The sequence below is a fragment of the Anser cygnoides genome, chromosome 3 (genome assembly GCF_040182565.1).
Source record: "Anser cygnoides isolate HZ-2024a breed goose chromosome 3, Taihu_goose_T2T_genome, whole genome shotgun sequence".
NCBI classification, from domain to species: domain Eukaryota; kingdom Metazoa; phylum Chordata; class Aves; order Anseriformes; family Anatidae; genus Anser; species Anser cygnoides.
The window spans coordinates 98,159,682-98,187,259 of record NC_089875.1 but is presented as its reverse complement, the minus strand read 5'-3'; the positions used below and the strand labels follow the sequence as shown (position 1 = coordinate 98,187,259).

Genomic DNA, 27,578 nt, shown 5'->3' with positions numbered 1-27,578 from the left:
ATGAAAATGCATGAAATATATATATATATGAAATATATATATATATGAAATATATATATATATATGAAATATATATATATATGAAATATATATATATATGAAATATATATATATATGAAATATATATATATGAATGTTAGAAATATATAAATATTTAAACTAGACATAACTTGTGATTCAAAATACTTTATGGGGATGTGATCTGACCATTGGAATCAGACAGCATTAGTCATCATGTGGATAGCATTTCTCAAAACATCAGTCCACAACTCACATTTTGAGCTTTGAATTCCACTGACCTGGGTAACATTAAGGGATGCTGATCTAAATGATGCACACAGAAAGGGTAGTGCTTGTTTCTTCCTGCAGTCTGGTGTCAGAACTGTGGCTATGCCTATTTGCCTGTGTTTTGCACCTGTTGCTTTGTTATGATTTGACCTGAGTTCCTTTTAAGTGTGATGACTGGACCCGAAAGCTGAGTATAAATTTTCTTCTATGGCATTTGGATTTGAACTGAACCTAGAATCTGTGAGCTCTCAAAGCTCATCTCTTGTGTAGATTGTGTCTCTGACAATAATATCTGAGGGGAGACTGGATGTACACCCTTCTTCCCATGTTTTGAGTTGGTAAGAATGCTTTCTGATTTTTAGTTTCCATGAACGGGATATAAGTAGTCATGGAAGACAATTTTTGCAAAAAGGAATTTCTTAATCATAGAATGAATTGGGTTGGCAGGGACCTTAAAGATCATATAGTTCCTCACCTCACAGAGGTAAGGTTCACCAGTCTGTAGTTCGCTGGGGAACACAAGACTTCTTGGGAATACTAATAATTAAAATAGACTTTCTAAGTTTGTGAATTGGTATTATGCCTTGGTTGAACTTTACAACAAGATTCTAAATCTTATTTCCTGTTAAATTCTAATATTAATACTATAATTGACAAAAGATTGTAACGTTACTACTTCCGGGCAACAGTTTAAAAAGGAGGTCAAAATTGATAAGGTTCTGAAGAATGACATTAGAAAAAGCCTAACTGAATAAAATGAGTTGACTTCAAAATGCAGATCCTAGTGAATTAAATTTAGACTTCAGTTTTCAAGTCATTCATTAGAGCTTACCTTACTGTGCAAGTACTAATGAGGCCTAACTCATTAGATTTTTGTTAATTAGTATAAAAACTGTTGAAATGTGGAACATCTTTTGTAGGGAAAAAAGTCTGTAGTGACTGACATTTTAAGAAGTCTATGTCAACTGAACTGTCACTTTATCCCTTTAAACATAATTATGGAAGGAAAGTATAGAACCAGTGACACATCAATTAAAAAATTAAATCTCTTTTATTTTAGTATGGCTTGTATCTGTTTTCTCTTGAAGTTTTAAGGTAAAACTTCCAAAGGTTTTGAAAAGCATTTCTGCTATAGCAAGGCATTGCTACTAGTTGCAAAATTTATCAGATTCTTTAGTTAAAACATCTCAACTGGCTTAGAAATGTCCGTAATATTTCATGAAAGGTTTGCCATCATTCTTTGGTTTCTGAGTACTGAGTTTTCTAGAAGAAACTTGATTCAGTTTGTAAAATCTAATAGCTTTTTTGTTAGTGTGTAAATTTGAGTCTAAAGATCGTTAAGCAGTCTTTAGAATTAATTACATGGTTACAATTAGTTGTCAAAGCAACCACTTATCTCTTAAAATTGAGCTGTTTTGAAATATGAATAGATGCTGTGGAAATGTGTGTGTTTGCACATAGGGCTAACTAATTTATTATTTACAAACTCCTAGCTTCACCAATGTCTCAAACACCTCCACATAGTTTACCAGGAGACTGCCCGCTGTCTACCTGTTTAACAAATGCAGAAGATGTATCGTTACAAGGTAACTCACAACCTTACTTAAATATTACAAAATTTAAACATAGTACATGGGTTGTATATCTTATTTTGAATGGTGAAATATTTGTACACTGAAAAAGGAACTTTGTATGTTTCCTCTGCCATTTATATTTAAAGTTGAATTATTTTAGTTTTGTTTATTGGTGAAATATATAGAAGTAAGAATACAAGGAACTGGAGAATGACAAGTCACATTGGGTAAATTCTCGGCCCTACTGCTGTGCTGCTGTTGTCATTTCGTCTTCTTTGCACTGTTCCCCCTTAACGTTGTCTTGTTCTGGCATGCTATCAGTTTACTGATACAGTGATCTCGTATAGAACACAGAGTACACATTAAACAGTGTGATGTGGAAATAAAAAAGAGAAGTGAGTGAGAGAGAGAACTCAGAACTGAAGTATCCTCCAAATTTTCAATGGAAAAACTTGAATTCAAGAGAAAACCTAATGCATTCTGCAGCTTGATTATTCAGGGAGTGAAGACAGCAGCAGAAATAAAAAGTAAATACAAATCAGCTTTTAAAATGTTTTATGGTTGTAGTTGAATTCAAGTGGTTAATTAAGGTTCTTATGCTCAGAATGCTAGGCTTTAGTTCCTGTGTTTTGGCACCGTAGCAGGACATAAGGAAGAGGTTTGTTGTGAAGGCTGTTGAGCTATGTCAGTGGGTATCTTAACAGCATCAATGAATAATGTATGCCGTGAGTAATGTACATCAGATCTCATGTCTCCTGTCAGTCATGTGAGCAAAAAGCTAAGTGGGATTTCAGTAGAAAAGTAATGAGAAGAAAGCTTTTAGAATTCATAATGAGGACCACTTGAGTGCACTGCCTACTCCATTCTACTCTGACAGTAAAGTATATCTCACTTTTTTTTTTTTTAAAGTAGTATACTGACATCATACAGAAAATCTATCATTATGATACCATGATGTATTTCATTTCATCTTAACTCTGGGAAAACTACAAGGTGGTGGGTAATGCTGTGGTAGTAAGAATGACAAAGGTAGTTGAAAACTAAATAATCAATGTAAAATCGTTCTGCTTTTCTTCACATATTAGAGTGGAGAAAAAAGCTTCTCTGCTTTGTTTCAAGAAAGCAGAAGAGGATTTGGGGATGCTTATTACCACGTAAGAAGACATGATAGTTAAAACTAGCATAGCTTCTCGTCAACATAGAATGTGCTTTGTTTCTAAATTGATTTTCTGTTTGTTTTTTTTACTGACTTCACCACCTAATATTCAGATAAGTGGCTAAATCCTTGTTGTCTTCTTTCAGAAATTTCGTATGTATTTTACTAAGAAATTTTGTACTGTTTCTGTTTTGTTAAATGCTTATATTGCTGCTTTTCATATTTTGCAGAAGAACAAATGGAAGTCTGCTTAAACTCAAGTGTTGATGATCTCTGGGGAACTGATAAATCAAAGAGACAGAAAAAAGAGATAGCAGAACCCACCTGTGGTACTCAGACTCATGTTCATGTTTCCAGGAGTGCATCAGTGAATTCTCCCTCATGTATCTATGACCAGAAGAGCTTAATCCCAAAACAACCTAACAGAAGAAGCCTAAGTAAAGAAAAGATTTTGCAGCGTACTTTCAATGATAATTTAGAAAAAGATCTAGAAAAGTTTCCAGAGAAAAATCAGAAGGATGAAAATACCATGACTACTTCAGTTGCAAACAAAAATTCTCTCCAAATCAAGGACTTGGGTTATTTTACTCCTTCCCGAAAAACAGCCAAGTTAAATACTGTTCCTGCTTTGATTTGCAGTCTCTCTAATTCACCTGTGAGCAGAGGAGACTTAAATACATGTTCATGTGATAGAAGTTTCCCTGTTGACAGAAGTGATTGTCTTCTGGAACACAAGAAGAGGAAGAAACTACAAACAGTGGTTAGCGTGAAACTGTCTTCTTCTGAACTGCGTGCATCAGGGTCTAAAAATGAGTTCTTGCAAGGAGTTAATACTTACAGCAACGATCGGTGCACTGAAGATGCTTCTTATGAAGACTTCTTTTCCTCATATAATTTGAATAAAAATGAAGTACAGGTACAAGTCCCACAAGAATCACAGAATCCTTCTGATGCTTCTTGCAAAGAGTCTTTAAGAAGCATGGACTCAAATGATATGAGTTCCTGTAAGCCACGTACTGCTTCTGAGAAAAGCAGAAAAAAGTCTATTCAAGCAAACGATGTTGCAGTAAAGAAAACATTCAAACCAGCTGAACATACAGAAAGTGTGCCATTGAATTGCATGTCTGATGGTGAAAAAGCTGAGATTGCAGAAGCTCTAGATTCAGATCTTGTGAATAAACGGCCTCAGCATGCTCATGAAAAATCGTACGGAACTGATATAAATTACTGTACTCGTGCTACTGGTAAGTCTGTACATAGAGCTGGAAAATGAAAAGATACCATACTGCAGTAGAAATTCTTATGCAACTAAGTTGCATTCTCAAGGGATTCCAGGATTCTCACTGTAATTCCGGTGTTCAGAATTACACCAAAAGAAAAAAATGCTGCAGTACTGACTTTTTACTTAAAAAATAAATAAATGAGTACATAGGAGCCAGAGGAACACACATTTGTATTCCCATATGTTACAAACATAAAGAAATCACCAAGAGATAAGGAAGCTGTGCTCAAAATGTAACAAAAGTATGTGAGCTGTCTTTTTTCTTAATGCTTGGTATTCTGTAAACTATGCTGCTATTGAAGACCTGAAGAAAACAAGGCTTTCATGTTGACAGTGTTATGGTACTCATGTAAACTTTTTATAAGTAACTACTAGTCATAGCATAGCCGAAATTATTTTTGTTTCACAAGTTAAAATTGCTATTTCAAATTGCAGGTAAAACACAAATTCTGTAATGGAAAAAAATTCTTTCAGTTAGCAATTTCTAACTTTTGCTGTAATGAAGATAGAAGTAGACATTTGAGAGCACAGAGGAACATAGAATATCCTGAGTTGGAAGGGGCCCCTCAAGGTTGTTGAGTCCAACTTCACACAGGGAAACCAAAAGAGGTGCAAAGTAAGCATCTCTTTCAATTAAGGCTTGTTTATATGGAACTCATCTTAGTTTTTAATAATTTAAGAATACTTTTTTATACCTGAGCATTCTCAAGTTAGTTTAGCGTAAGTTATTTCAATGTAAATGTACACTAGAATATTGAATTTCAGAAACTCGGGAAAATTCTGAAACTACATTAATAAATTATGTAAAATTTATTATTTAAAGGACTGAACAGAGTCTTGGTTTCAGACTTATGAAGTCATCCACTGGAAACGTTGAAAGGTGACTGTGTACATATCTGTGAGAATTAAGTTAACTGTGAGCTGCTATTTTGGGTTCCTTACATCTATGTTTTAACACCTGGAGTACCTCACTATATCACGTTAAATATATATATATATGTATGTGTGGGTGTATGTTATGCAAGTATAAATGTACAACCATAAATGTGTGAACCCACTGTGCATGTTTTATGCCATGTAGCAATGTACTAGAAGATGATCCTTGATTGTTGCATTTCTTAATGTCAAAGAACAATTTGCTTTTTCATTAAACAATCAGAAAAAAAAAGGGGGGGGGGGGAGAAAATGTTTACTACTTTTAAAGTTTGGTATGACAGTTAATTTGAGAGTTAATTGTAAACGACAAATTCTAGTGATCAAATTGTCATTAATGTTCTAATATGTTATACTTTTATTTTTGGACAACTTGTTTAAGCTCCCAGGAGGAGAGGCTGAACAAACAGTATTCAGCAAACAAAAGTTACCAGATGTTTATACTTTTTATCCTTCCTGGTTAGTTAGGAACTTCTGTAAGCTTCACTTAGTCTTTGTAGTGATTTTAATGATTTGTGATTTATCAGTGATGACCATTTTCCTAAGTATATATTTTTTTAAGCTTTGTGCATCTGTTGTGTAGTCAAGTAGAACCTCAAGTCTGACAGCTCAAATGAGCTCACTTGAAAATGGAAGGGAACAGTAATGAAAAATGAGTCGCTTTTTCCCTATTAACATGAGTTCTGTGGAAGAAAAATTAAAATCATGTTTTAAGCTTTCTTACTGTGACACTGTAATATGGAATCATGCATTTTTATTAAATACAGGTTTAATGTTTTCTGATTTTTATTTTGCTCGAGTAAGTTATTTGTTGTCCATGTTAATTAGTAAATAAATAGTAAATTGCCTTCTTCTCTGTATGTTCTACATGATTTGAAAGCTGGGAAATAGTGTACTATTTTTAAAAGCTAAAGAATTATTTTAAATATATAGTTTAGAGGTTATCTCTATATATTTAAATATCTAACATTGTTCTTCCCTAGTTTTACACTGCATTTTTAAGTTAGTGGCACTCTTATATAGTGTTTTTAATGACAAGAAGTAAGATTTGATAGGTATTCTCTGTATTGACTACTTGGAACCTTTGATTTTCAAGTAAAAATATAATACATAGGCTAACTGGGCTAACCTGAAAAATGGTAATGCCTATATTGTAGCAAACTTCAAGTTCATTTTTAGAGTACATTCAAGGCTGTCCATTTGTTCTGCTGAACAGCACTGGCATAACTACTTATTTTCATCTTACTCCAAGTTATAAATCATGTAGAGAACTGTCACAGATAAAAGGTGTGAAACTAATTAAGAGTTATAAGAATATTAAAAGACACCTATTCTAAATCACTTTTTCTTTCTCAAGTTTGTTTCTAGAGATTGAATAAAATTTTTTATAGTTCCGATTTACAGCAGCCATACATGACAAATTTCAGTGTTCTGTAATCAGTAAGTTCTGGGTTTTGCATGTCAGTACCTAAATGTCTAGGAGTTACAAGATAAGCAAAATGCTAGCTTTTCTCTATCATAAATATAAGTTTATGGGCATGTAATAATGCTATCTTTTGGGAAAATTAACGATCTACGTTACTAGGAAAGTCTAAGATCTTCCTTGTCATTCATATTGTAAATTGGTTTACTTTGTAATCCATTCCATCTGCTTACTTTTAGTAGGGCTGATGCTGACATTTGAACTATACAGTTTAGAAGAGTAATACTTAGATTTGATGAACTGCTATGACTTAATCTCAAAGCTACCACAATAAATAATAATGGGCAAGGAGTGCAAGATTATGCTTTTTTTTTTTTTCAGTCATCCTACAATCAGAGGTTGAACTGGGACTTAGAATTTTTTTCAATCTCAACAAAAAAAAAATTAAGGCTTAGCTGACTGAATTTTAGATATTGATAGTGAATGTGGGAAGCAATCTTAGTTGGCTAAGAGACATAAACTAAGATCAATTATAGTGTAATGGATGTAGCTCAAGATAAAGATGGGGAATCAGGAATATCATTCCGTTATTTGGTGCCAAAATGAACAAATTTAATTTAGATGAATGAGTTTTTACCTGAAGTTCTAGGTCCAGAATGCCAAGTTGGGTGCTTAATACAGCTAAAATACTGTCTGTCTTTAAGAACACACATTTGAAAACTTGCTTAGATTTCATCTGCCTTTCATCTTTTTTTTCAATTTTGGAAAAAGATCAACTTTAAAAGTAGGAACTAATTTGTAACTAATTATTAATACAAAAAGGGCAAATATTTCAAAGTAGAGGACTATTTTGATGTCAAATTTACAAAGTCTGATGACATTTTGTCCTAGAGTATGTAACAAACTAGTTAAATTCGTTTCAATACAATTCTCTCTAAGAATATGGTGGGCACATAAGCTTTCAGAAAACTTAAAGAAATTGCCTTCTGAATAACAAAAACTTGACATTTGCCCACCCTGAAAAAATTAGGGTGACTAACTGGATAAGTATAGAATAGATGTGGTATAGCTTAATTGCTGCGACACTTCAAGATATTCTCAAAGTAGAATGCCATAGATAAAATTTATGTTAAATAGGCATGATTTGACTGAACGAAAACTAGCTCATGGTAGCTAATCATTACTTCGATTACTTTGACTCAAAGAAAATGGAAATTCTGTAGAAAAAGTTCTGGTTCAAAACTTCTCGCTGGTGATAAATAATCATGAATGATGAGAAGCTTAAGTTGTAATTTAAAGCCAGTCTAATATGTTATAGTGCTTCGGAGGGCTCTCAAGGTTGATTTTGATCCAGCTCAATGAACAATGATTTTGGATGAGGATTTGGAGGACCTAATCACAGCATCGTGAGTTTGCTTGAGTATTTGGGCTAAATTTAGGTATAACAGTGAATGGAATTGCTTCGAAAACTTCTCTGTTTCATCAGAAATACCCTAGGAAAAGCTACTAAGGATGAAAGCTTGTGACTGAGCATCTGCTTTTGTAAATAGAAGGAACCAGCAGAAAAACAGGCAATAGACAGTGAAGCTTTAGACCTACAGGATGGAAAAGCTGGAGAAATCCTGATAGTCAGGAGAGGGGAAATAGGAATTGGATTGCAAAGAATAGTCCTTACTTGTGTAAGGTCCCTGAGTTGGTGATCAGAAGAGAGGATGGACCTTGTCTCCTATTCCTGCTGTCCTGTAAACACAGAAAACCAGCGAGAGTGAACCCTAATGGGGAAGAGGTCCAAGCATCCAGGTCTTTGGGCTTTAATCCCAAGCGGGGCAAGAGTTGAAGTGATTGAGCATTCAGGTCAAGAGAGTCAGGAGTATTTCACCATTTCACACTGTTCCCTTCCTCCCCCTCCACCCAAAAAACCAACACAACAACAACACTCCCTCTTCACTGAGAAGGTGGTTGCACACTGGAACAGGCTCCCCAGTGAAGTAGTCACTGCAACAAGCCTGTCGGAGTTTAAGAAGCGTTTGGACTGTGCGCTTAGTCACATGGTCTAAAATTTTGGGTAGACCTGTGCAGTGCCAGGAGTTGGACTCGATCCTTATGGGTCCCTTCCAACTCGGGATATTCTGTGATTTTATGCGTAGCCTTAGTGCAATGCCAAACAAAGCCAACTTAGTTAAGTGATTCATTCTCCCTTCGGTAAATGCAACTTTGTAAATACTCGGTTTAATGTAATAATTGTACCTGAAAGCCAGGTTTTCTTTTATTACACAAAAATTACTGTGGTGCTGTGTAAACTGGTGTGAAACTTGCAACTTTAGTATGAAAAAGTGATGAAATTTTGACTTAGTTTAAAGGCTGGCATTTTAAAGTAAATCAGCAGTAACAGAAAATGTTTATCGTTTGCTGTGTAGTCTTTTTTTTGTATTCTGTTTTATCAAGGATTAAGAATTTAAGTAGCTGACAGACGGAAAATGTGATTGTGGGTTGTACATGCAGTTAGACTTGTAAATATGTATTGTACTTTTCAGTATTCCCCCAAAATAATCAGAAGTTTATTTGGGATGAGCTGAATTTAGGCCACTTCAATCACTATTTATTAAACTTTCTTTAACTGATCTAATCCTTTCTTTGAAATGAAAAAATAATGAATGTCCTAAAATAGACTCAGTTGAATTAAATTTGGGAAAATGATCTACTTAAATCTTCAGTAGTTAAAACTCCATTGATCAAAAGATGGAAAAAAGTTTTTTCATCTTATGCCAGCAAGTTTAATTTCTCAAATGAATCCAGAAGTTTATTATTTAGTATTTATAAAAGTAATCCTGGCAGTGTTGAAGAATTAAATATGTTAATTCACAAAATAAGTGATGAAAAATACTGCTTTTTGGTAGACACAGTAGAGCACCTTCTTATGAATGGTGCCTTTTTCTAAATAACTGATATGCCTACTATATGTGCAGGCAATCCTTACCTACTAACAGCTCGCTAGATTTGCTTACAAACTGTTGTTTGAAAACATGTTTCAGACCTTCAGGTTATTTCAGATAAACACAATGTGTCCTGAAAGTGCCCGTGTTTCAATAAGAAATGAAAAATGTAGCAAATGGTGCTTCAAACTCTGATATATTTCTTTGTGTATTCATACACAAATTGCAAAATTTGAAATAAAAAACTATTTAGCTGATTATCCATTTGAGGTTAATATATAGTATTCAAAATATTGGAAATTTGGAGTTTATTCAGAAGATGAGGAACTGAAAGATGGAGTCAAATGTTTGAGTGTCATTCTTCCATAACTGAAAGAGAATGGAAAAATAACTGGTGCAAACTATTAATTTAGTTATTTTAATTGTACTTAGCTCTACCTATGTACTATGATAAAATAAGGGGTGACATTTTCGTTTTGAGTTTCTAAATTTGTAATACGCTTTGTTTCTAGGTGATGAAAATGAAGCTTCAGAGTGTGATGTTACTGATGGCTCTTGCAAAGTTTTTAATGAACAAAAGAATAAGCACAATGGGGGGGTGAGAAAAACTAGAAGAATCCAAAAGGTCAGTTTAACTGGTCATATCGTTTGTTAAGTTCATTCTTGAACAATCCAAGTGTCTTTGTACATGCAAATAGAACTTGCATGCTTTATTCACTATCCATTTTAACTTTTCTGACTCTTACTTTCCTTGAAATGTTATGTGGGTGGTGTTCAGATATGATGCCTATAACCCTGGAACTTAACTTTCTGGAAACTTGTGGCAGTCATGCCAAGATGACATTGTATAGGTCAGTAAGCCAGCTTTTTTAGTTCAAAAGTCTCTGAACTAACCTGAACTATCATTTTTGGGTAAGTTACTAAATGGAATAGCTTTTATGTTTTTATATATGTATGTATATATATGTATGTATAGTGGATCATCCCCAATGGATGTATATGCAGAAGAAAGATTTATGCAATAGTTGCTTCTAGATTCAGGGTAAAGCTAAATTTACGATTGGAACTCAGTTTGCATGGGAACAAATGAAGTGAGATGACTGGGTCAGCACCGGATATTTTTTAGGTCATTTTCCCTTGCAAAAGTTTTGTTCTAATTACATGTAGATCTGATCAACAGGAAAATAAATAGAATCTCTTTTCATCAGTAGTGTAGCAGCAAGTCACACAGTTAAAACAAGCACTGAATTGATCCAAGAATGGGAAATCCTATAGCACTGAAAGATGTCTGATGTAATGATATGAAACAAATTAGGTGTTTTGGTGGTAGCTATTGGTGGAGTCTTGAAGAGTTTGATCAAAGTTTTTTAATGCCTTTCTTTCTGTAAAAGTTTCAAGCAGATACAATTACCAGACTGTTCAACCTTTTAAACAGCTTCAAAATAGAATATTATTTTCCATGACTCAGTGATCTGCTCTGGGTTAAAATTACAATTTGACTTCCTGTGTGCATCTTATTGCTTGTAACTTTTCTTAATTATCTCTTCACCTTCTTTTCCTAAATATATACAGACATATTATTTGTATATCTAATAACTGTATTATATAGAATGTATATAGCAAATTCACTCTAGATCTATGTCCTAGTAGAAACGTTTTCAGACTGCTTACTTTTTAAGCTAAAGCACCTGTCCAGAACAGTTTCATTTCCTGTAACAGGAATCTTACTAACGCTGCTAAATATACATTTATACATCCACAGTCAACGGCTCTTTGTAAGGCGTTCTGCAGAAACAGTGCTTGGAGATTTGTCAGATACGTTGGTACTCATTCCTTCTCCTGAGTAATTACACATTATATAGTAGTGCTAGTTTTGATTTTATTGCTCCTAACAAAAGATCCCAACATAACCCTTACACAACAAAGAAAACCAAAAGGCAGTATCATTCCTATTTTTCAAAGCAGGCACCAAACTTTGGCCTTACAGACAGAGGTGGAATATTTAAATATTTCTCCTTGGTGTCTGCTAAACTGTCTCTGATGTAAAGCACACTCTTTGAGGTGTTTAACAGTAACAAGAAATGGAGTAGTAGCTGGAGAAAATTCATATTCAATGTTTTGAGATAGCTTCTTTCAAATCCATCCATTTCAGCAAGGTGATAATAAAATTTGATTCAAATGTGTGTAACATAGCATGTGCTCTGTGTCATGTTATGAATGTGATTTTGTAATTTTAAATGTATCTCGTTGCAGCTTGTGCAAATTCATATTGAGACAGTGTTCTCTTTTTTTTTTAATTGAAACATAAGAACTGTACAAAAAGATTTTATGATGTTTAACTAGCCAATTGGCTGTTGCACTGAAAAAAAAAATTACATCTTATTTTCTCTTCCTCCAGCAATTGTCTGTTAGTATGTATTAAATGTTTATGAATATATTTGTTAAAGATCTCTTAATAATATCTGAGATCTCTATAAATTTAAGATCTCTTAAGTAATATATTTATTTAAGGTCTCATACCCATTATTTGTATGCATACATATGTGCAAACTTTGTAAAGGCAGTGTTGGAGATCCCTAGGAAATTTAAATAGTATATTGTTTTGGATTAAATTAGACCAAGTATTTAAATTTTTGTAAAGAATTAAGTTGCAAAGCTTTTCTGGTACCAGTTGCAATGCTTTCATGAAGCTTTAAAATAAATAAATAAATAAACAGGGCAATTTTTTTAAAATAAATATAAACACTTTTTTAATGGCTGCAGTTTAAACACTACAATATTTTGCATGTTTGACAAGGTGAAAACAATGTTGTTAGAAAATATGAGTTTGTTTCCTTCACCTGAAGCACAAAGTATATGTGAGGAATAGCACAAATATGTATATTTAATGGGATTTTATTGAATCATAGTATTATGAAGGATTTTCTGATGTTTATATAACTCTTAAAGTTTATCTTAAAATACAAGTTAAAAAAAAAAAAAAAAAGTAGCTTCCTAGCTATTTTAATTGAATGATAGTTGAATTGAATTGTGTGTGTATCTCTGGATCTTTTCTGTCTTAAACAAACAAAAAACACTTAATATTTTACAATATATTAATTCCAGAGTATATGCAGTTGTACTAAGTTGTTCCGGTATAAGGCTTGAGGTCATGCTGCTGGTGTCCTGGGAACCCACTGTGAAGTGTAGTGTGTTAAATTTGTTACTACGCTGTAAGTCTCTTAATTTGCAGAGCGATGTAAATTGCAGTTATTTTTTTTCCTAGAAACAGAGTTTGCAAGCTAATCTCTTTAAGAGCTCTCTGGATGAGTGCAACTTGTAGACAATGTCCAACCTGAGACTTTTTGCGGTGCTATGCTACAGTTAGCACTATAATTGTAATTCATTCATTACAGTGAATGCGTTTCAGTAGGCATTTGGAGTTTCCTGTGTGATAGTAAATTAAAAAAAAAATCTGTTGGAAATAGGCAGGGCATAAATGTTGCATTGTTTAGTTTCATGTTTATTTCACTTTGTCATTTGTAGTTTCTTTAATCTATTATAAATCAAAAGCTGTAGGTTCTGTATATGTCTGCTATGCTATTGTGTTATGCATTTGTTTTCCTTGAACTCTTATGCAGGTTGAGTTTCTTTTGTTTTTTAGCTGAAGTCAAAATTTATAATGACTTTTAAGTACTTTTATGTCACAATTTTAGATTACAACTCATATTTCCTTTTGTATATATACTATATATATAGATGTCTTTATTGTACTCTTAACGTGGAAGACTTCTAATCACAGTTATTTAAAGGTGTGTTATAAACTAACAAAAGCCATGAAGACAGAGCAGTTTATAACGGCAACTGTAGGCATGTTGGGGGAAGATGGGTAAGACTTTCATGAATCTTTTATGGCATCAGCAACAAAGCTTTTTTGATTTAAAAAAAAAAAAAAAAAAAAAGAAAAATGGTGTGATGTATACATCAAAATCTCTAAAGGTAGATCTAAAAAAAAGGAGGGGGTTGGGGGGGGGGTGTCTATGAGTAGTTCCTATAAAACTTACTAGTTTTGAGATACAGCAGCCCATACCTGAGGGCAGGTCATGCTGAGTTGTTGTGGACAGACACTGTGGATTAATGCCTATGAATGTCAGCAGGTGGCTTCCCTGGTCTAGAAATCTAAGTTAATGATTCTGGATTGCAGTGATAGAATAAAACGTTCACATATTGTGGTGCATTTTTCAGTGATTCCATGTAATTAAATATATGGCTCTTTGGTGCTTTGCATATAGAGGAAAAAGTGAAATACTTGTAAAGCCAAAAATATTCAAACATTTGTTACAGTGGTGTTAATCCGTTGGTATAAGGGTTAAGTATTCATTTCGTTGCTTAGTGTCACAAGATGTTTACATTTGTCACAACATTTGTCACATATGTCACAAATGTAAACACTTTGCAGTTTAAACATATGGGAGAAAGCAATTCGTTACGCATAACAAATTAACTGCCGATTTTTTTCAAATAAAAAGTTTTCATTTTTTTTAGAGGGATATGAGATAGTTATAGTTATCTTTGAAAGGACCTAACAGTGTCACATCACCAGAAATGCAATTGCAGTAAATTTACACTCCAAAAAAGACTTAAAAATCCCATCTTTTGAGTGAGTAGAACAAGCTCTTTAACCAAGTGGAAAAAAAAAAAAGGTGTCTTGAGGGATAATTAAAACCATATTTTGTCAGAGACGATGGCATGGACTTAACTGAATTCCTTTAAGTTTTGTTTGTAAACAGATACATCTTGGCTTGCATTTCCGTAGTTCTTGGATTTGGGTGAAGGTAAAGTTGTTAACACGAAACTTAGGAGATTTTTGAGAGAAGGAAAATTTTTACAAGAATTTAGGCTCATGCTGTAGAGAAATTGTGTGAAACAGGCCATCTTTAGATCCTGTTATCAAAATCCTTCTTTTTGGAAATATTTTATTCACGGCGAAACAAATTTAACATCCTGAAAAATCTGCAACTATAAAATGTGAAGCATCTGGCCAGAAATTCAAGAAAGCAGCTTTATGTCTATGTTCAAAATATGCATTTAACTGACTTAAACAGATTGTATATCTTTGTTTTCCTTACAACTTTGATTTAAGCTGCTTTAAATAGGTACATATTTTAAACACTGATACTAGAAACGTTTCTTCAAGTTGTAATTTAAGTGAATATTAAACCAGTGTGAATTGTACAAGGTGGAAGCATACAAAAGCTCATTTACAGTTATCAGTGAAGAAACTGGATCTACACATTTCTGGTCTGAGGAAAATGCTTGATGTAGTGGGGACAGTGGACAGTTGCCCACTGAAAGTTACTCAAATTGATTGTTTTGGGCTGTAGAGATGAGAAGAGTGAATATAGCTGTCAGTAATGAGTGCTTGCGTGACACCATCAGGAAACTTTGATGATACTGACCAAACAAATGTCTGTTGGTGTGACTTTATGCATATCTGATTTGATCCCAGAATGTTTCATGAAGTAATCCTGAACGTTCCTGACCGACTCTATCTGATGACAAGTGAATAGTTGATTTTTGTTTACCTGTGGTTGTTGAGCTGACTCAACATAAAGATGAAGAAGGTGGGAAACAAGGTTTTGAGCAGACATCATTATGAGACAACTTTGAAAGTAGTAGAAGGATTTAATGTTATACATCCCTGTAGAAAATTATCTTCATTGGAGTGTCTGAAACAGGCCACTTATAATCCAACAAGAAAGTTTATTTTTACTGGTAAGACACAGCTTTTGCTGTTGCTGTATCCAAAATGTAGCTGTGATCGTTAGTTTCAAACATTTGGATTTTATAATAATATTAGCATTTGAGAGCAAAATATCATGTCAATAAGAAGTGTTATTTGTTTCATACAAGTGGAATATGCAGATACTCATTTGATAAGATACTTCTTTCTCTTGGTATAATGTTAAGTAGTGAAAAGAAATAAATAAAGGAACTTCATATTGGCCTAAGGGTTTTTAAAATACTGAAAGATATAAGAACAATCTATAAGTAAAACTAAAACAGGTATCAGCAAGGATAATATGAGATGGCTAAAACTGCTGAAAAAGTATTCTCAGAAAAACTGGAAAACCAGAGTTTCAAAATACTGCCATGGTGACTTAGCACTTACTGATGAAGTGCTCAAACTTTTCTTTCCAGGAGATAGCTCAGCAAAGGGCACCTTTGTATCCCATGATTTGAGAATGTTTTGTATGTCTCATTTATATGTTTAATGTCATGAATACTCCCATCCAACCTTTGCAATGCAGTTCTGGTTCTGTGCTTTGTCTGTCTAGTGAATTTGATCCCCACAGATCTCCCACATTTAGCTGAGGGCTTCCAGAACAGAAGCTGTACTGCAGGCATCTGCTGCTGCACCCTAGAGTGTGAGTGCTTTGTGCCATGTCCTGATGGCAACTGCTTCATATCACCATTTAGGGACACTACCATTCCCTCCAGGAAAATCTGTAGATGAACCTGGTGGCCTGATCTTATAATTAAGGCCTTGTGCCCTTAGAAATCATCCTCTTTATGACAGGTTTCATGCTAGCTTTTCTGGTCTACCTGCTGAAATCTTATGATCTACTTCTTAATTTGAAGAAAAAAAAAAGTGTATTTTTAAGTCACTCCCTTTCTATGGCAAAAGGTTCAAACTCATCTCAACCCGAGTTTAGAGTGTTTCCTGTTCCCACAGGGACACTTGCAGCTGCTGTGGGTTGTAGGTTTTGCTGTTTGAAACACTGGAAACATGTACCAAGACAGTGATATAGGTCATGGTTGACTTTGCAATTTATCATCTCAGCAATCATGGTGATTAATATCCAAGAGCTGAATTCACCCAAGTTCTTATACAAAGTTCTCACTAACGTTCTTTCGTGTCAACAGATTTGTGTATTGGATCCTTTTCAGAACTTTAAGAAATAAGGGGAAAAAACTTCTTTGTGTTTCTTCCATTCAGACGATTGATGGGTATGATGATTTTTGGACCAGAGAATATTAATAAAGCCTTACATAAAGTCAGAACATACTCTTAGGCAACTAGGAAATTGTTCTAGAGCCTCCTCTAGAACAAAAGAGGAAAAAAATAGGGGTACTCATTGAGAAGAAAATCCTAGAGTCCCGAGTTGTTTGAAATACGTCTATGGCATTCTTGAATTTGTTGGTGGAAGGGAGGCTTAGGTGCAAGAAACAACTCCTTTTCTCACTCAGATCATGAGGGAAACAGCGCATAAACATTGTGTAAGTAACGAGACCGCACACTCTCTGCTTCAGTGCTAGAGACATGCATACCTCACTGCTGAAGATGTGTGTGCTTGGTGTGACTTAACTCTAGTTACTGATAAATCGCGGGTCTTTTCTGGTTTTGGAGTATACTGTTACATTTAACACTGAGGTCATAACAGTCATGCCAGAAAACCAAACAACACACTGGACTGCAGCTGATTTGGCAAAGATTGAGCCAAAGATTTCCTTCTTGGTACAGGGAGGAAAAGCAACCAATTAGATATTCTTTTTTTTTTTTTTAGTAAACTTAACTCTTGGAAAAATGAATATCCTGAATAAACTTACTGGTATCTGGTATAACTGTATAGGCTGGAAATGCTTTAGTTGATGGAACTGAAAATTATCATAAAACAATCTGAACAAAATACTTCCTAAACTCCCATTTCATCCGCATTTTACATATTTTCAGTATTTTTTTAGTGGATTAACAAATACTACCATTCTTTTCTTCATCAAAATTAAGCTATACATGGATTACTGGTGTCATCTTTGTAGAACTAAGAATGAGCTCACAAAGAAGTCTGCATGGTATAATAATATTTATATGCAATCAGTTAGAAATAGAAAAAATCTTGCACCATGTTACTCCTTAATAGATGTACTTTGTGCTAGTAGAATCAGAAATGCTGAAATCAGCGGCCGTTCACTGTAATAATAAATAGTTCCATCCCTACATCCCAACTGCAATGGGACTGGTTTTCTTTGTGCCTTGGTGGCTAGAAGGTTTCTAACAGATGGCTGAAGAGGGCTTACAAATCACACCATGATTTTCACCGAAGCTGTTCTGTTGTTGCCCACTGCCTTTGGAATTTGTTTTTTAATCTCAGTTAGGGCACAGCTGAAGCTTTATGAAGTTCTTTTAGTTAGTCGTAATTCAAGTGTCTGAAGAAATTGTTCACTTCATCAGATCCAGTTATAAAAGCATAAGCAGCTTTAATGTCAGAACAGATGAAACAGATTCACTTTTACACCTTGCTTAAATTTTTGTTGAAATTGTTCACAGAAGGGCACAAACTATTTTTGTGAATCTTAAAGGGGTGCCTTTGGGGTGCTTAAAAATTTCAACAGAAGAAAATTAACTGTGCCTGACTTTCTCACAGATCATTTGGAAAAGTGAGTACACATTGGAAATTATTTGCTGCTAATGATCAAATATATTTATGCTTTAGTGTAGTCTTTAAAATATTTCTGCTTGGATGTATGAGTTTTCTCTTTAACACTGTTTTGCCTCATATTTCTCTTTCTTCTGCCTTGTAATTTCTTTGGCTTCCTTCTTTCACCATTATTTTAATTTTCTGTTAGCTACATTTTAGCTTAGATTGTTTCTCCTCATTTTAGCATCCACTTCTTGAACTTCATGTCTGTCCCATTAGCAGTCTCTGCCTCTCTGTGTTTTCTCATGTTTCATGCTATATGGTCTAGAGGCCAAACTTTACTAGTAAAAGACATTTGAGAACTGGGCTGCTGCTTTTCCTGAGCAATGCCAAGCAGGGAGCCAAACCTTAACTTTTACCTGTTGGAAAAACTTGGGCTTCCCATCAGAATGGGAATCACTCCTGTTTGTGCTTTCTGGGAACCGCTACAGAAAAGCTAATCTTGCTTGTTGGCTTTTTTTCATGTCATGTTGATTGACTATGAAATTTCTGGCTCAGAGATCTAGGCTTCCCACTTTGTTTCAGTCAAAGGAGTGGGAAGGAACATCTTTGTTATGCTGCTCTTCTCTTCTCTGCTCTCCTGGAGGTATTCAGAGGATGTGTAGATATGGTGCTTAGGGACATGGTTTAGTGGTAGACTTGGCAGTGCTAGGTTAATGGTTGGACTTGATGATCTTGGAGGGCTTTTCCAACCTAAATGATTCTATGATTCCCTTACCCTTTGACTGTCCTACCAGAAAAAGTCAGCCACCGCCTTTGCTTGTGATCATAGTCAAATGAACCTGCTCCTTGAAATGCAGAATTGTCCCTTGAATTGCTGTGATATCTCTCCCTTGCTGCAGAACTCTGTGTGCCCCAGGGTTTTGTTTGCTTGCTTGCTTGGTTTTTATTTTGTTTTGTTTTAAATATGGGTGTTAGCTGTTATGGATGCATGTAGAAAACTGAAAATGTCTATTAGTTGTAAAGTGGCAGCACTAGTCTGAAAAGTCTCAAGCTACTGACCATCCTTAATCTTGCCATCAGAAGTTCTGGGGGTTCCCATGTCTGTGATTACAGGCTTTCTCATTTTTTTCTGATCTTTGGCATTGAGGGAAACCTGATTCCCAGGCACCTGTCACATCATTTTATTTTTCTGCTTTGTTATAGCCTGTTTTGATGGTGGTGGTGGGTGGCTTTTTTTTTTTTCCATCTTTCCCCATAGTATTATTGATTTGGCTAGGATGGGTGCATTTTTCACATCTCTTTAAGACAAAAGCAGAAGTCTTGGTTTTGGTCAAGAGATTACAGTTGAAACTCAGTTTGCAGCTAGAGGAAACTGGAAAAATATCATTATCAAGGACTGATAAGTGGAGGAAGGCCAGCCAGAAAGTAAATTATAGCTTTGAATAATTGCTGTTTAAAACTACTGAATAGAAATCATTCACTACAATTACCAATTATTCTCAGCTCTGAGCCACCGCTACACAAATAGAATAAATTAATGTAGAACAATATAGAGAGTGTTTCTAAAAGCAGGTTTAAAGTTTTGGATCCTCTCATTACAACCTTCCTAGATAAAAACAGAGTGAAATTAACCTAATTCTTGAATATTCCCATGCTACGTGTGGCTCTGGTTTTTAGCTCATGTACTAGTAGGACTGAAGAATGTGACACCTGGAATACAGCTCTAAAAAATCGAGATCATGTCTAGGAGTTCTGAACCTATTTCAGAACCATCTGAGCTGCAATAGCCAAAATAAAAAGGGCTTGGAAGAGTACAAACCAGATTGCATAATGCTCTTGTACTCTCCCTTGCACTTTATTTGCATATGAATGCACTTCTTCTCCCTGCCTCCCATTCAAAAAAAAAAAAAAAAGTCCTTTATTGCTAGCATATTGGCCAAACCACACACACAAAGAAAGTATTTTGTTGAATCCTGAAGGTGAAGGTCTTTTCTTTCCAACACATCATAGTATGCTGCTGAGTTTGAGAGTATGCTGAAGCTCCTTTCTTTCAGAACTTGTCAACTTTAAGGCATAAGACCAAGAGGTATTTATTGCTTGATATCCTTTCTTGGGAAAAAAAAAAAAAAAAAAGATGTCTGGATCCTTGACCCAGAGACAAAACGAGATCTATTTTACTTAGGCTGGAGTTACTTGTAACAGTCACAAATGTAAAACTAATCCTATCAAGCAAATTCTTACCTTGAATGCACTTTCTTCTTAAGAATTGGCCAGGAAAACACATATTTAATGTCCATTTGCCATTTATGGCAAGCATCTCATGACATTCTTAAAGAAACAAAATTTGAATTCACTTTTTTGAGAAGCAGGTTGCACAAAACAGGGGTTTTCTCTTACTGTCCTGTAGCTCCAAGAAGCACCTGCTTAAACTTAAAAGCAAGAAAACACGTTTTGAGGTTGGCTGCCTCTTTTGTGGTGTAAGTCAGTTAACATGCAGGAAGTATCACATTGGGTTTTATGTATCAGAATGATTAACAAATACTGCTTTCTTTGAGGTCCATGCTTCATATTTAAGGGGACTTGGAAAAATCTTGTTGGCAGATCCTAAAAGGAAATGCTTGATGCAACTGTATTCCTAAGAAACATGTAAAGGAGAGCTGAAGCATGTAACTGTTCTATAGGTTTATATTTCATAAATACAGCCAGCATTCCAGACCTAAAAAATAATTCAGAAAGAAATATGTTCTGATTTAGAGTACAGATATGCAATTTCTCTAGATTCAGAGACTAATGATAAATAAAAAGGGCTTGTTAACTTAATACCATCTTTTCCAATGTTTTATTAATAATAATCCTTCTTCAAATGTGCATTAGAACTCGTAATGATGCTCACCAGATGTCTTTTTGCTAGTCAGAAAAGACAATGCTAACTCAAAAAACATTTTGCAATAAAAGCAAAATGTAAAATAAAACAGACACAAATAACATAGAAGAAAAATTGCATAGCAAGGGAGGGGAAAAAGCAATTAATTTGAAAAATGTACAACTAAAAATTAAAACATAGTTTGGCGAAGTTTTCTGTTTGGTAACTGTATTAAAGAGTACTGCTTGTCTTATTGAAGCAATAAAACAAAATGTTGTCTGCTTAGAAAATGACCTCTAACCTGCAGAAATATGTAGTTCTAGATGAAGATGAAATAATAGTTTGGAAGGAATTAAATTTATTCCAATTTCTACCTTCTGTATACATTTTTTTCTGCATTCTTGAGTCTTTGAATTGCATTGAGGTGCACTGACAAAACATTCAATTCACTATACCAGAATATTCACTATACCATCTTGTTTAATTCATGGTGTAGCATAAAAGCTATGATTCAAAAGCAGACTTTTCAGGGTAGTGCCAGGACAAGCTGCAGGTTTCCCAGTTTGTGTGGACACAGTATTCTCACTTCCCTGAGATAAGGTTTTAAGGAACTGTTAACAAGCATCTCTGCCCTGAAGCTGAAAAAGCAGCTGTAGCATATCAAAGTGCTCTTGCCTTGGTTTATAGAAACTCTTTTAACACAACTTTGGCAATATCAATGATCTGATTAGTAATGTTTCCATGATGTTTCACTTATTAAAAGCTCTGAGGACAGGTATTTTTGTGCATGTTCTGAACAAGCACATCAGGATCTCTAAGGAACCTTCTTTTCCTCTAGGGAACCTGCTTTGGCAGGGGGTTGGACCCAATGATCTCTTGAGGTCCCTTCCAACCCCTACAATTCTGTGATTGTGTGATCTCACTTTGGAGCTGGTACTATACAAGGGCTCCAAGAACCTAGTGCAGTTGTTTGGTGTGGATTTAACTCCAGAGCTCTAGCCAAAGAGCTTCATTCAGATGGTAGTGAGGCTTGGCTTCAAATACTGAAGGAGAACATTATGGTCATGCTGAAGCATACCTACACTGAAGCATGCATATTTGACATAGATGAGGTTTTCAGCCCAGAAGGATTGGAGAAGAGTAAAATCTTGTTTTGAAGCCATGTTTTGTGCCTTGTGTTGTATTCCAGAATCCCATAAAGTAAATACAACAGCATGTGTTAAGACTACTGTAAATTGTGGCCCCACCTCTGACTTCAATCATATATCCTAACATGTTCTGTACCATGCCCAATACTGCAGTCCTTCTACCACAAGAACCCTTACTTGTTCATGAAATTTCAGTGTTTAAACTCAGTTCTGGGATTTATATCATTATGATTGGAAGTTTAATACTAATATTGTTACTATAATGCTATATTTCTGTATTGTTGCAATACTGTATTGTTTTTTTCCTCTATCTCTGATTGAGAAATGTAATTGAAGGTCTGAAGCTCTGAATTCTTTAGCAGGGACATTGGGAGCTTACATCTTGTGGTCGTGGTAATATAGTGGGTTGGGTTTAGAAACGGGAATGATAATTTCTTATGGAGTGGTAGATGTCTAGAGAAATAATATTAAATCCATAGATTGATTTTGAAAATTAGGCAGAGTTGTTTTGAAATTATTATACAAAAGTCAATCAAACTTTTTCTACAAAATTAAAATGCTTATGTATACATACTTGTGCATGTTTATGTAGTTACATAGCTTACCTAGTCACATAATTGCATTCATAGTTACATAGGTCTTAGCCATGATTTCAGAACCTCCTCTTACAGGATTATGTTGTTGACCATGTTATGTTTTGATAATCATCTTATGTTCAGTTATGCGTGTCTCCAATACTGCTAAAATTAATGTTCTGTCCTACCTTCGTGCATGCTAAAGACTTTCATATTTATTACTGACAACTGAAGGATACCTCTTTTTCTTCTGACTTCTTTAATTCTAACTCATAAAATTCTTATTTAAAATGTACGGGGCAAACACTCTTTGCACATAAGCTAGGGGGAATCTGTTGGGAGGATACTTTTTAAGGTGTCTGTTTTAAGGATTGCTGTAATCTTTGAGTATACCTTGTTATACTATTATTTGGTTAATTTTCATTCATTAGGCGTGATTTGTGAGTATATTAGTATACTAGTAATAGTATAAGTAAATAATATTATAAATTATAATATAAATAAATAAAATATAGTATATTAGAATTATACTTTAAAATAAATATAATCTTGCTTCTTCAGCATCTCAGCCAGTTTCTGCCAGTCTTTTGGAAGAAACCAGAATCATTGTAAGTTACAGGGTTTCTTTGTCAAAGTTCAGCTGCTGTTTCGTTTCCATCTGATCAAGAGAAAGAAAAGGCAGAAGACAAATACTAACCTTTTTTTTTTTTTTTTTCCTCTGTAGCATGCTAGACTGGAAATCCCTCACTTTTTTTTTTAATGATTAAAAATTCCATTCTTTTTTTTTCTGCTACTGGATGCTTTGATACCAGATGTGATGAAGAGGTTTCCCTTTTTTTCTGTCTCCTTAAAGTTTAATGTTTTTAATATATGTGTTGATTAGTACAGCCTCTTCCACACATTGTACTGTACTTATGAACTTTAATCCTTTTAATGGGAAAGATTCTAATTTAAGTGTTTTTTCCAAAGGAGAAATCTTTTCGCATTTTTGATGTTTTCCTGTTTCTTTTATATCTTTAGCCAACAAGAACACTAGTTATGACGAGTATGTCTCCTGAGTAAGTATTAAACATTTTGACTCTTTAGTCAGCATGCAGTTAAATGTTGATAATCTTTTCATGCCTATAAAAATGAAATTAATCTTTTGGCCATGTGTTAAAATTTTATTCTGTTATTCTGGCTAGAAACACGTGCATACCTGTGTGTGTCATTGCTATCTACATTGCATAGGGACATATCTGTGTTTGTGTTCTTATGATGCAGACTGAATTGTTCCATAGGTGAGCTCAACAGGGTTTCAGAGGAATAAAATCATAATATTAACCAAGTTTTGAATTTTTCTGAAACATAAAGAGTTAGAGTTTTATGTAGTGAAGGATTCAGACTTCCAGCCCAAGACTTAGCCTTTTCCCCATATGCTCTGTTTCTCTAAAAAACATAAAAAATAAATAAAAAAAAATATTTGAAACATCAGTTTAAAATGTTTTCTTTCATATAAATAGTTGCTGAAGAAATATCAGTTCTAGGCTTTTTAGCCACTTAGTTTCAAAATATTAGAAGCAGCTGCCACTGCATATTTGGGAAGAGTTAATATTTTTCTGGCATGTTCTTATCATACTCTTAAAACTCTTAAAGCATAAAGACATCCAAGAAAAACACAATTCCATATTTTATACTATATTTGCTTACAGTTTTTAAAATTGTTTTTCAAAACTCAGGATATTTCTACTACCCTCAAATCTGTTTCAGTATTGAAGTAATTAAATTATGACAGTTGCATAGCGAGCACTCAGAAACAGCACTTAGTGGCTGTACTTTTAGAAATTCTTTGTAAACGGTTGTCAATAGCAATTAACAAATATACTACTATGTAGGTCAGAAAGGCAAAATGGTAGTATTATTTTCCTTGTATTTAATGTGAGTGGATGCAAATAACACCAAGACTGTAAATATATTTTGCTAGTCATGCAGTACAGGATCACTGCGAGGGAGGGAAAGATAATAGCTACAGCGCAGATAAGGGTAGTGGAAAACAGAGGCTGTGATGTGCCTAAAAGAAGAGAACAGATCCTGGCAGCTGGGGAGAAAAGTTCTTTTGTTGAAAGAGGTCATTAATGTTATTTATTTTATGTTAACATATGTTGACTTTTCTAAAAAAAAAAAAAAAAAATTACTATTTCATAAAATAAAAGTATCTGGTGATTAAAAATTGGTGTTCTTCAGAACTTTTTCATTAAGATTGTGCTTTTGGTTGTCTACAGTTGTAGGGATTCATCAACCTGTAAGCAGGTGGAGGGAAGGACACTCTTTCTGAAAGAACTAAAAGCAGAAAATAGTCTTCCAGAGGGCAACCCAGTGGCCAAAATCCCATTCTGCTACTCAGTAGCTACAGCTACAAAAGTAGCTCCTTTGAAATTAAAAGTCAAGATGCATGAATTCAGTGGTTTCATGGCCTTGGGTTTTGTGATGATATTAAATGCTGCTCACTGATTCACAGCCAGTAGCTATCTATTTTTCTCAATCTCAAATTCAGTGAAATTTTGCTGTAAATTTGCATCCAGTTGGTTTTTGTTATTGTTGTTGTAAATTTGTATCTGGAAGCTTTTTTTCAGCTGACCGAAGTATAAACTGGTGAGTTGTCAGTGTAACTTAAAAGATATTATACACATAGCCAAGGCCAGAGTTCACAGTAACCAGTGGCAGTATTTAAGCTATTAAGTCAGTGGTTCAATTTCCAAGTGTGTCCACATACACTATCAACTTTTGACTTGTATGAAGATAACTTGCTATCCTGTTTTTACTATTCCTTTGTTTGAAATTTCTTGAAAAAAAAAAATAATAACAAAACAGATTGCTGTCTTCTTTGTGAAGAATGCTTCACAGGTTTTGTTAGAATTCCTCTAAGTAGTATTTGCTTTAGCTGGGATATTTGTGGAGTTACAACTGTTACTCCACTTTCTGTGGAGTGAAATATAGTGAGAACGAAGCAATCCCAGAGGCCTCAGGAGATGTTCTGACTGCTTGCATTATGTCAGTGATTAATTTCAATGCTTTACCTTAGAAGATCATCGCTGTGATATATATGACTTCATTCAAGGTTGTGCTTACTTTTTTTGTCTTACATAGCATGCCATAGACATTTCCGAGAAGACACTGGAACCAGGCTTTCCTCTGCAGATCTTTGCTGTTCAGTTATAATAATGATCACTAATGAGAACAGTAAATTGTTCTTACACAACAGCTTTTCTGTAGAGATACCAAGATCTCACTGTTTTCATGATGATGTATTTATGTGCTTCAGTGTAACTACGTAGAGAACTCAACTTAAAATTCCAGTTGTAGGTGGCCATTCTGTATTTTATACGCGGTCCATAAGGTGGTAGTTTTATTTAAGGGTAACTGAATTTTTAATTGAAATATTGACTCAGATGTATAGGTAGCAAGAGAGAACTTTGACTTCTCTCTAAATTTAAACACAGCATTTTATTCAGATGATGAAAATCTGATACTTCCTAATGACATCCTCTGAAGAGTGCTGTGTCTGTTTACATTTCTTACTAATACTTTTTTGATAGTACTACAGAACCAACCAAGAACAAAGCTCTGTTGTACTAGGCATTGTACACAAACAGTATGTTAGATAATTCCGAACTGAAAAAGCTTTTATTTAAACAAACAAGATAGATGTGGGGTACAAAAGAGCTTTGATATGCAAGTAGATATGATTGTGTGCTGACAGAAAAAGGTCTGTTTGGACTCTGTGGAAAGGCTAATAAATTTTGGGTTAGCAAATGGGTAGAGGTTGAGGGAGAAAAGGATAAGAATTGATTGGTGAGGAAAGAAGAGATGTGGAAAAGTAAGAAAACTTGAGTTAATTTGTGTTGTGTATATATGCAATTCAACATATCTTTTTTTCCTTTTGTCCTTTTTAGGGAGCAAAATGCAGTAATTCAGGTGGTGAATAAACTTGGAGACTTCTTGTTCTCAAATGTTGTATGTGAAACAACAAGTCATGTCGTTACGGGGAGTCCTCGTCGTACCTTGAATGTTATGTTGGGAATTGCTCGTGGGTGTTGGATTGTTTCTTATGAATGGGTAAGAAATATATTTTTTAGTACAAAATAAGTTTAATTTATTTTGTATAGCTGAAATATCAACCATATTTATGTCCATGCTATGTGCGATGTTGAGATACTCGAGCTTACAATCGCTCAATTAGAGTTAACTTGTCTGTTTGAAGCTCTGCGTTACACTGAATACTGTCTTTCACTACTTAATCTAACCAATGTATTCCTGTACTGCACCTCAGTGTATATTTTAGAAATGCTTGAAGACTCTTCATCTCACGACAAACGCATTATTTTTGGACAGACTAGAGAATAAACAAAGCATTTCTGCTCAGTGTTAACCAAGTTATTTTATTCAGGTTGAATTTTTTGTATACTTTTTTAATACATTTATATTTTGTTCTTAAATATGTATTGTGTTCAGAATTGGTTAATAAAAATAAGAGGAAGTTATTATTTTCCTGCATTGTGGGAAAACTGTTAAAAAAAAAAAAAAAAGGAAACCTTGTAGATGAGTAATTTGGACATTTTGTAATTTACAGAAATAATTCCCAGATGTCCAGATCAAATAAACATTATATTTCCTCAAAATTTCTTGTGGACTACCACATAAGATTACCAGACTGTTACTGTAAAGAGAAGATAATCATGAATTGCTGTACTGGGTTTAGCTGGGATGGAATTACGTAATTTTCCTCATAGCAGCCCATATGGTGCTGTGTTTTAGACTGGTGACCAAGGCAGTGTTAGTAACACAACAGTGTTTTGACTGAACAGTGCTTGCACAGCATTAAGGCCTTCTCTGTTTTTTCACTTATCCCCGCCAACATGTAGTTTGGGAGGGGACACAGCCAAGAAAGCTGACCCAGCCTGACCAAACAGATATTCCATGCCATATAATGTCATGCTCAGCTGGGGGGAAGTTTTCCCAAAG

At 34.5% G+C, this 27,578-nt stretch overlaps 1 protein-coding gene across 3 annotated transcripts in view; it reads left to right on the top strand.

Moving 5' to 3' along the window:
* MCPH1 (microcephalin 1) overlaps positions 1-27,578 on the top strand; it is a 130,679-nt gene that overhangs the window by 12,353 nt on the left and 90,748 nt on the right. For all 3 annotated transcript variants that reach the window (XM_048078040.2, XM_048078042.2, XM_066994806.1), the window contains 5 exons: positions 1,782-1,874; positions 3,249-4,262; positions 10,102-10,214; positions 23,598-23,635; positions 26,510-26,672. In XM_048078040.2, the coding sequence (XP_047933997.2) occupies positions 1,782-1,874; positions 3,249-4,262; positions 10,102-10,214; positions 23,598-23,635; positions 26,510-26,672 (1,421 nt within the window). The remainder of the gene's footprint in view (positions 1-1,781; positions 1,875-3,248; positions 4,263-10,101; positions 10,215-23,597; positions 23,636-26,509; positions 26,673-27,578) is intronic.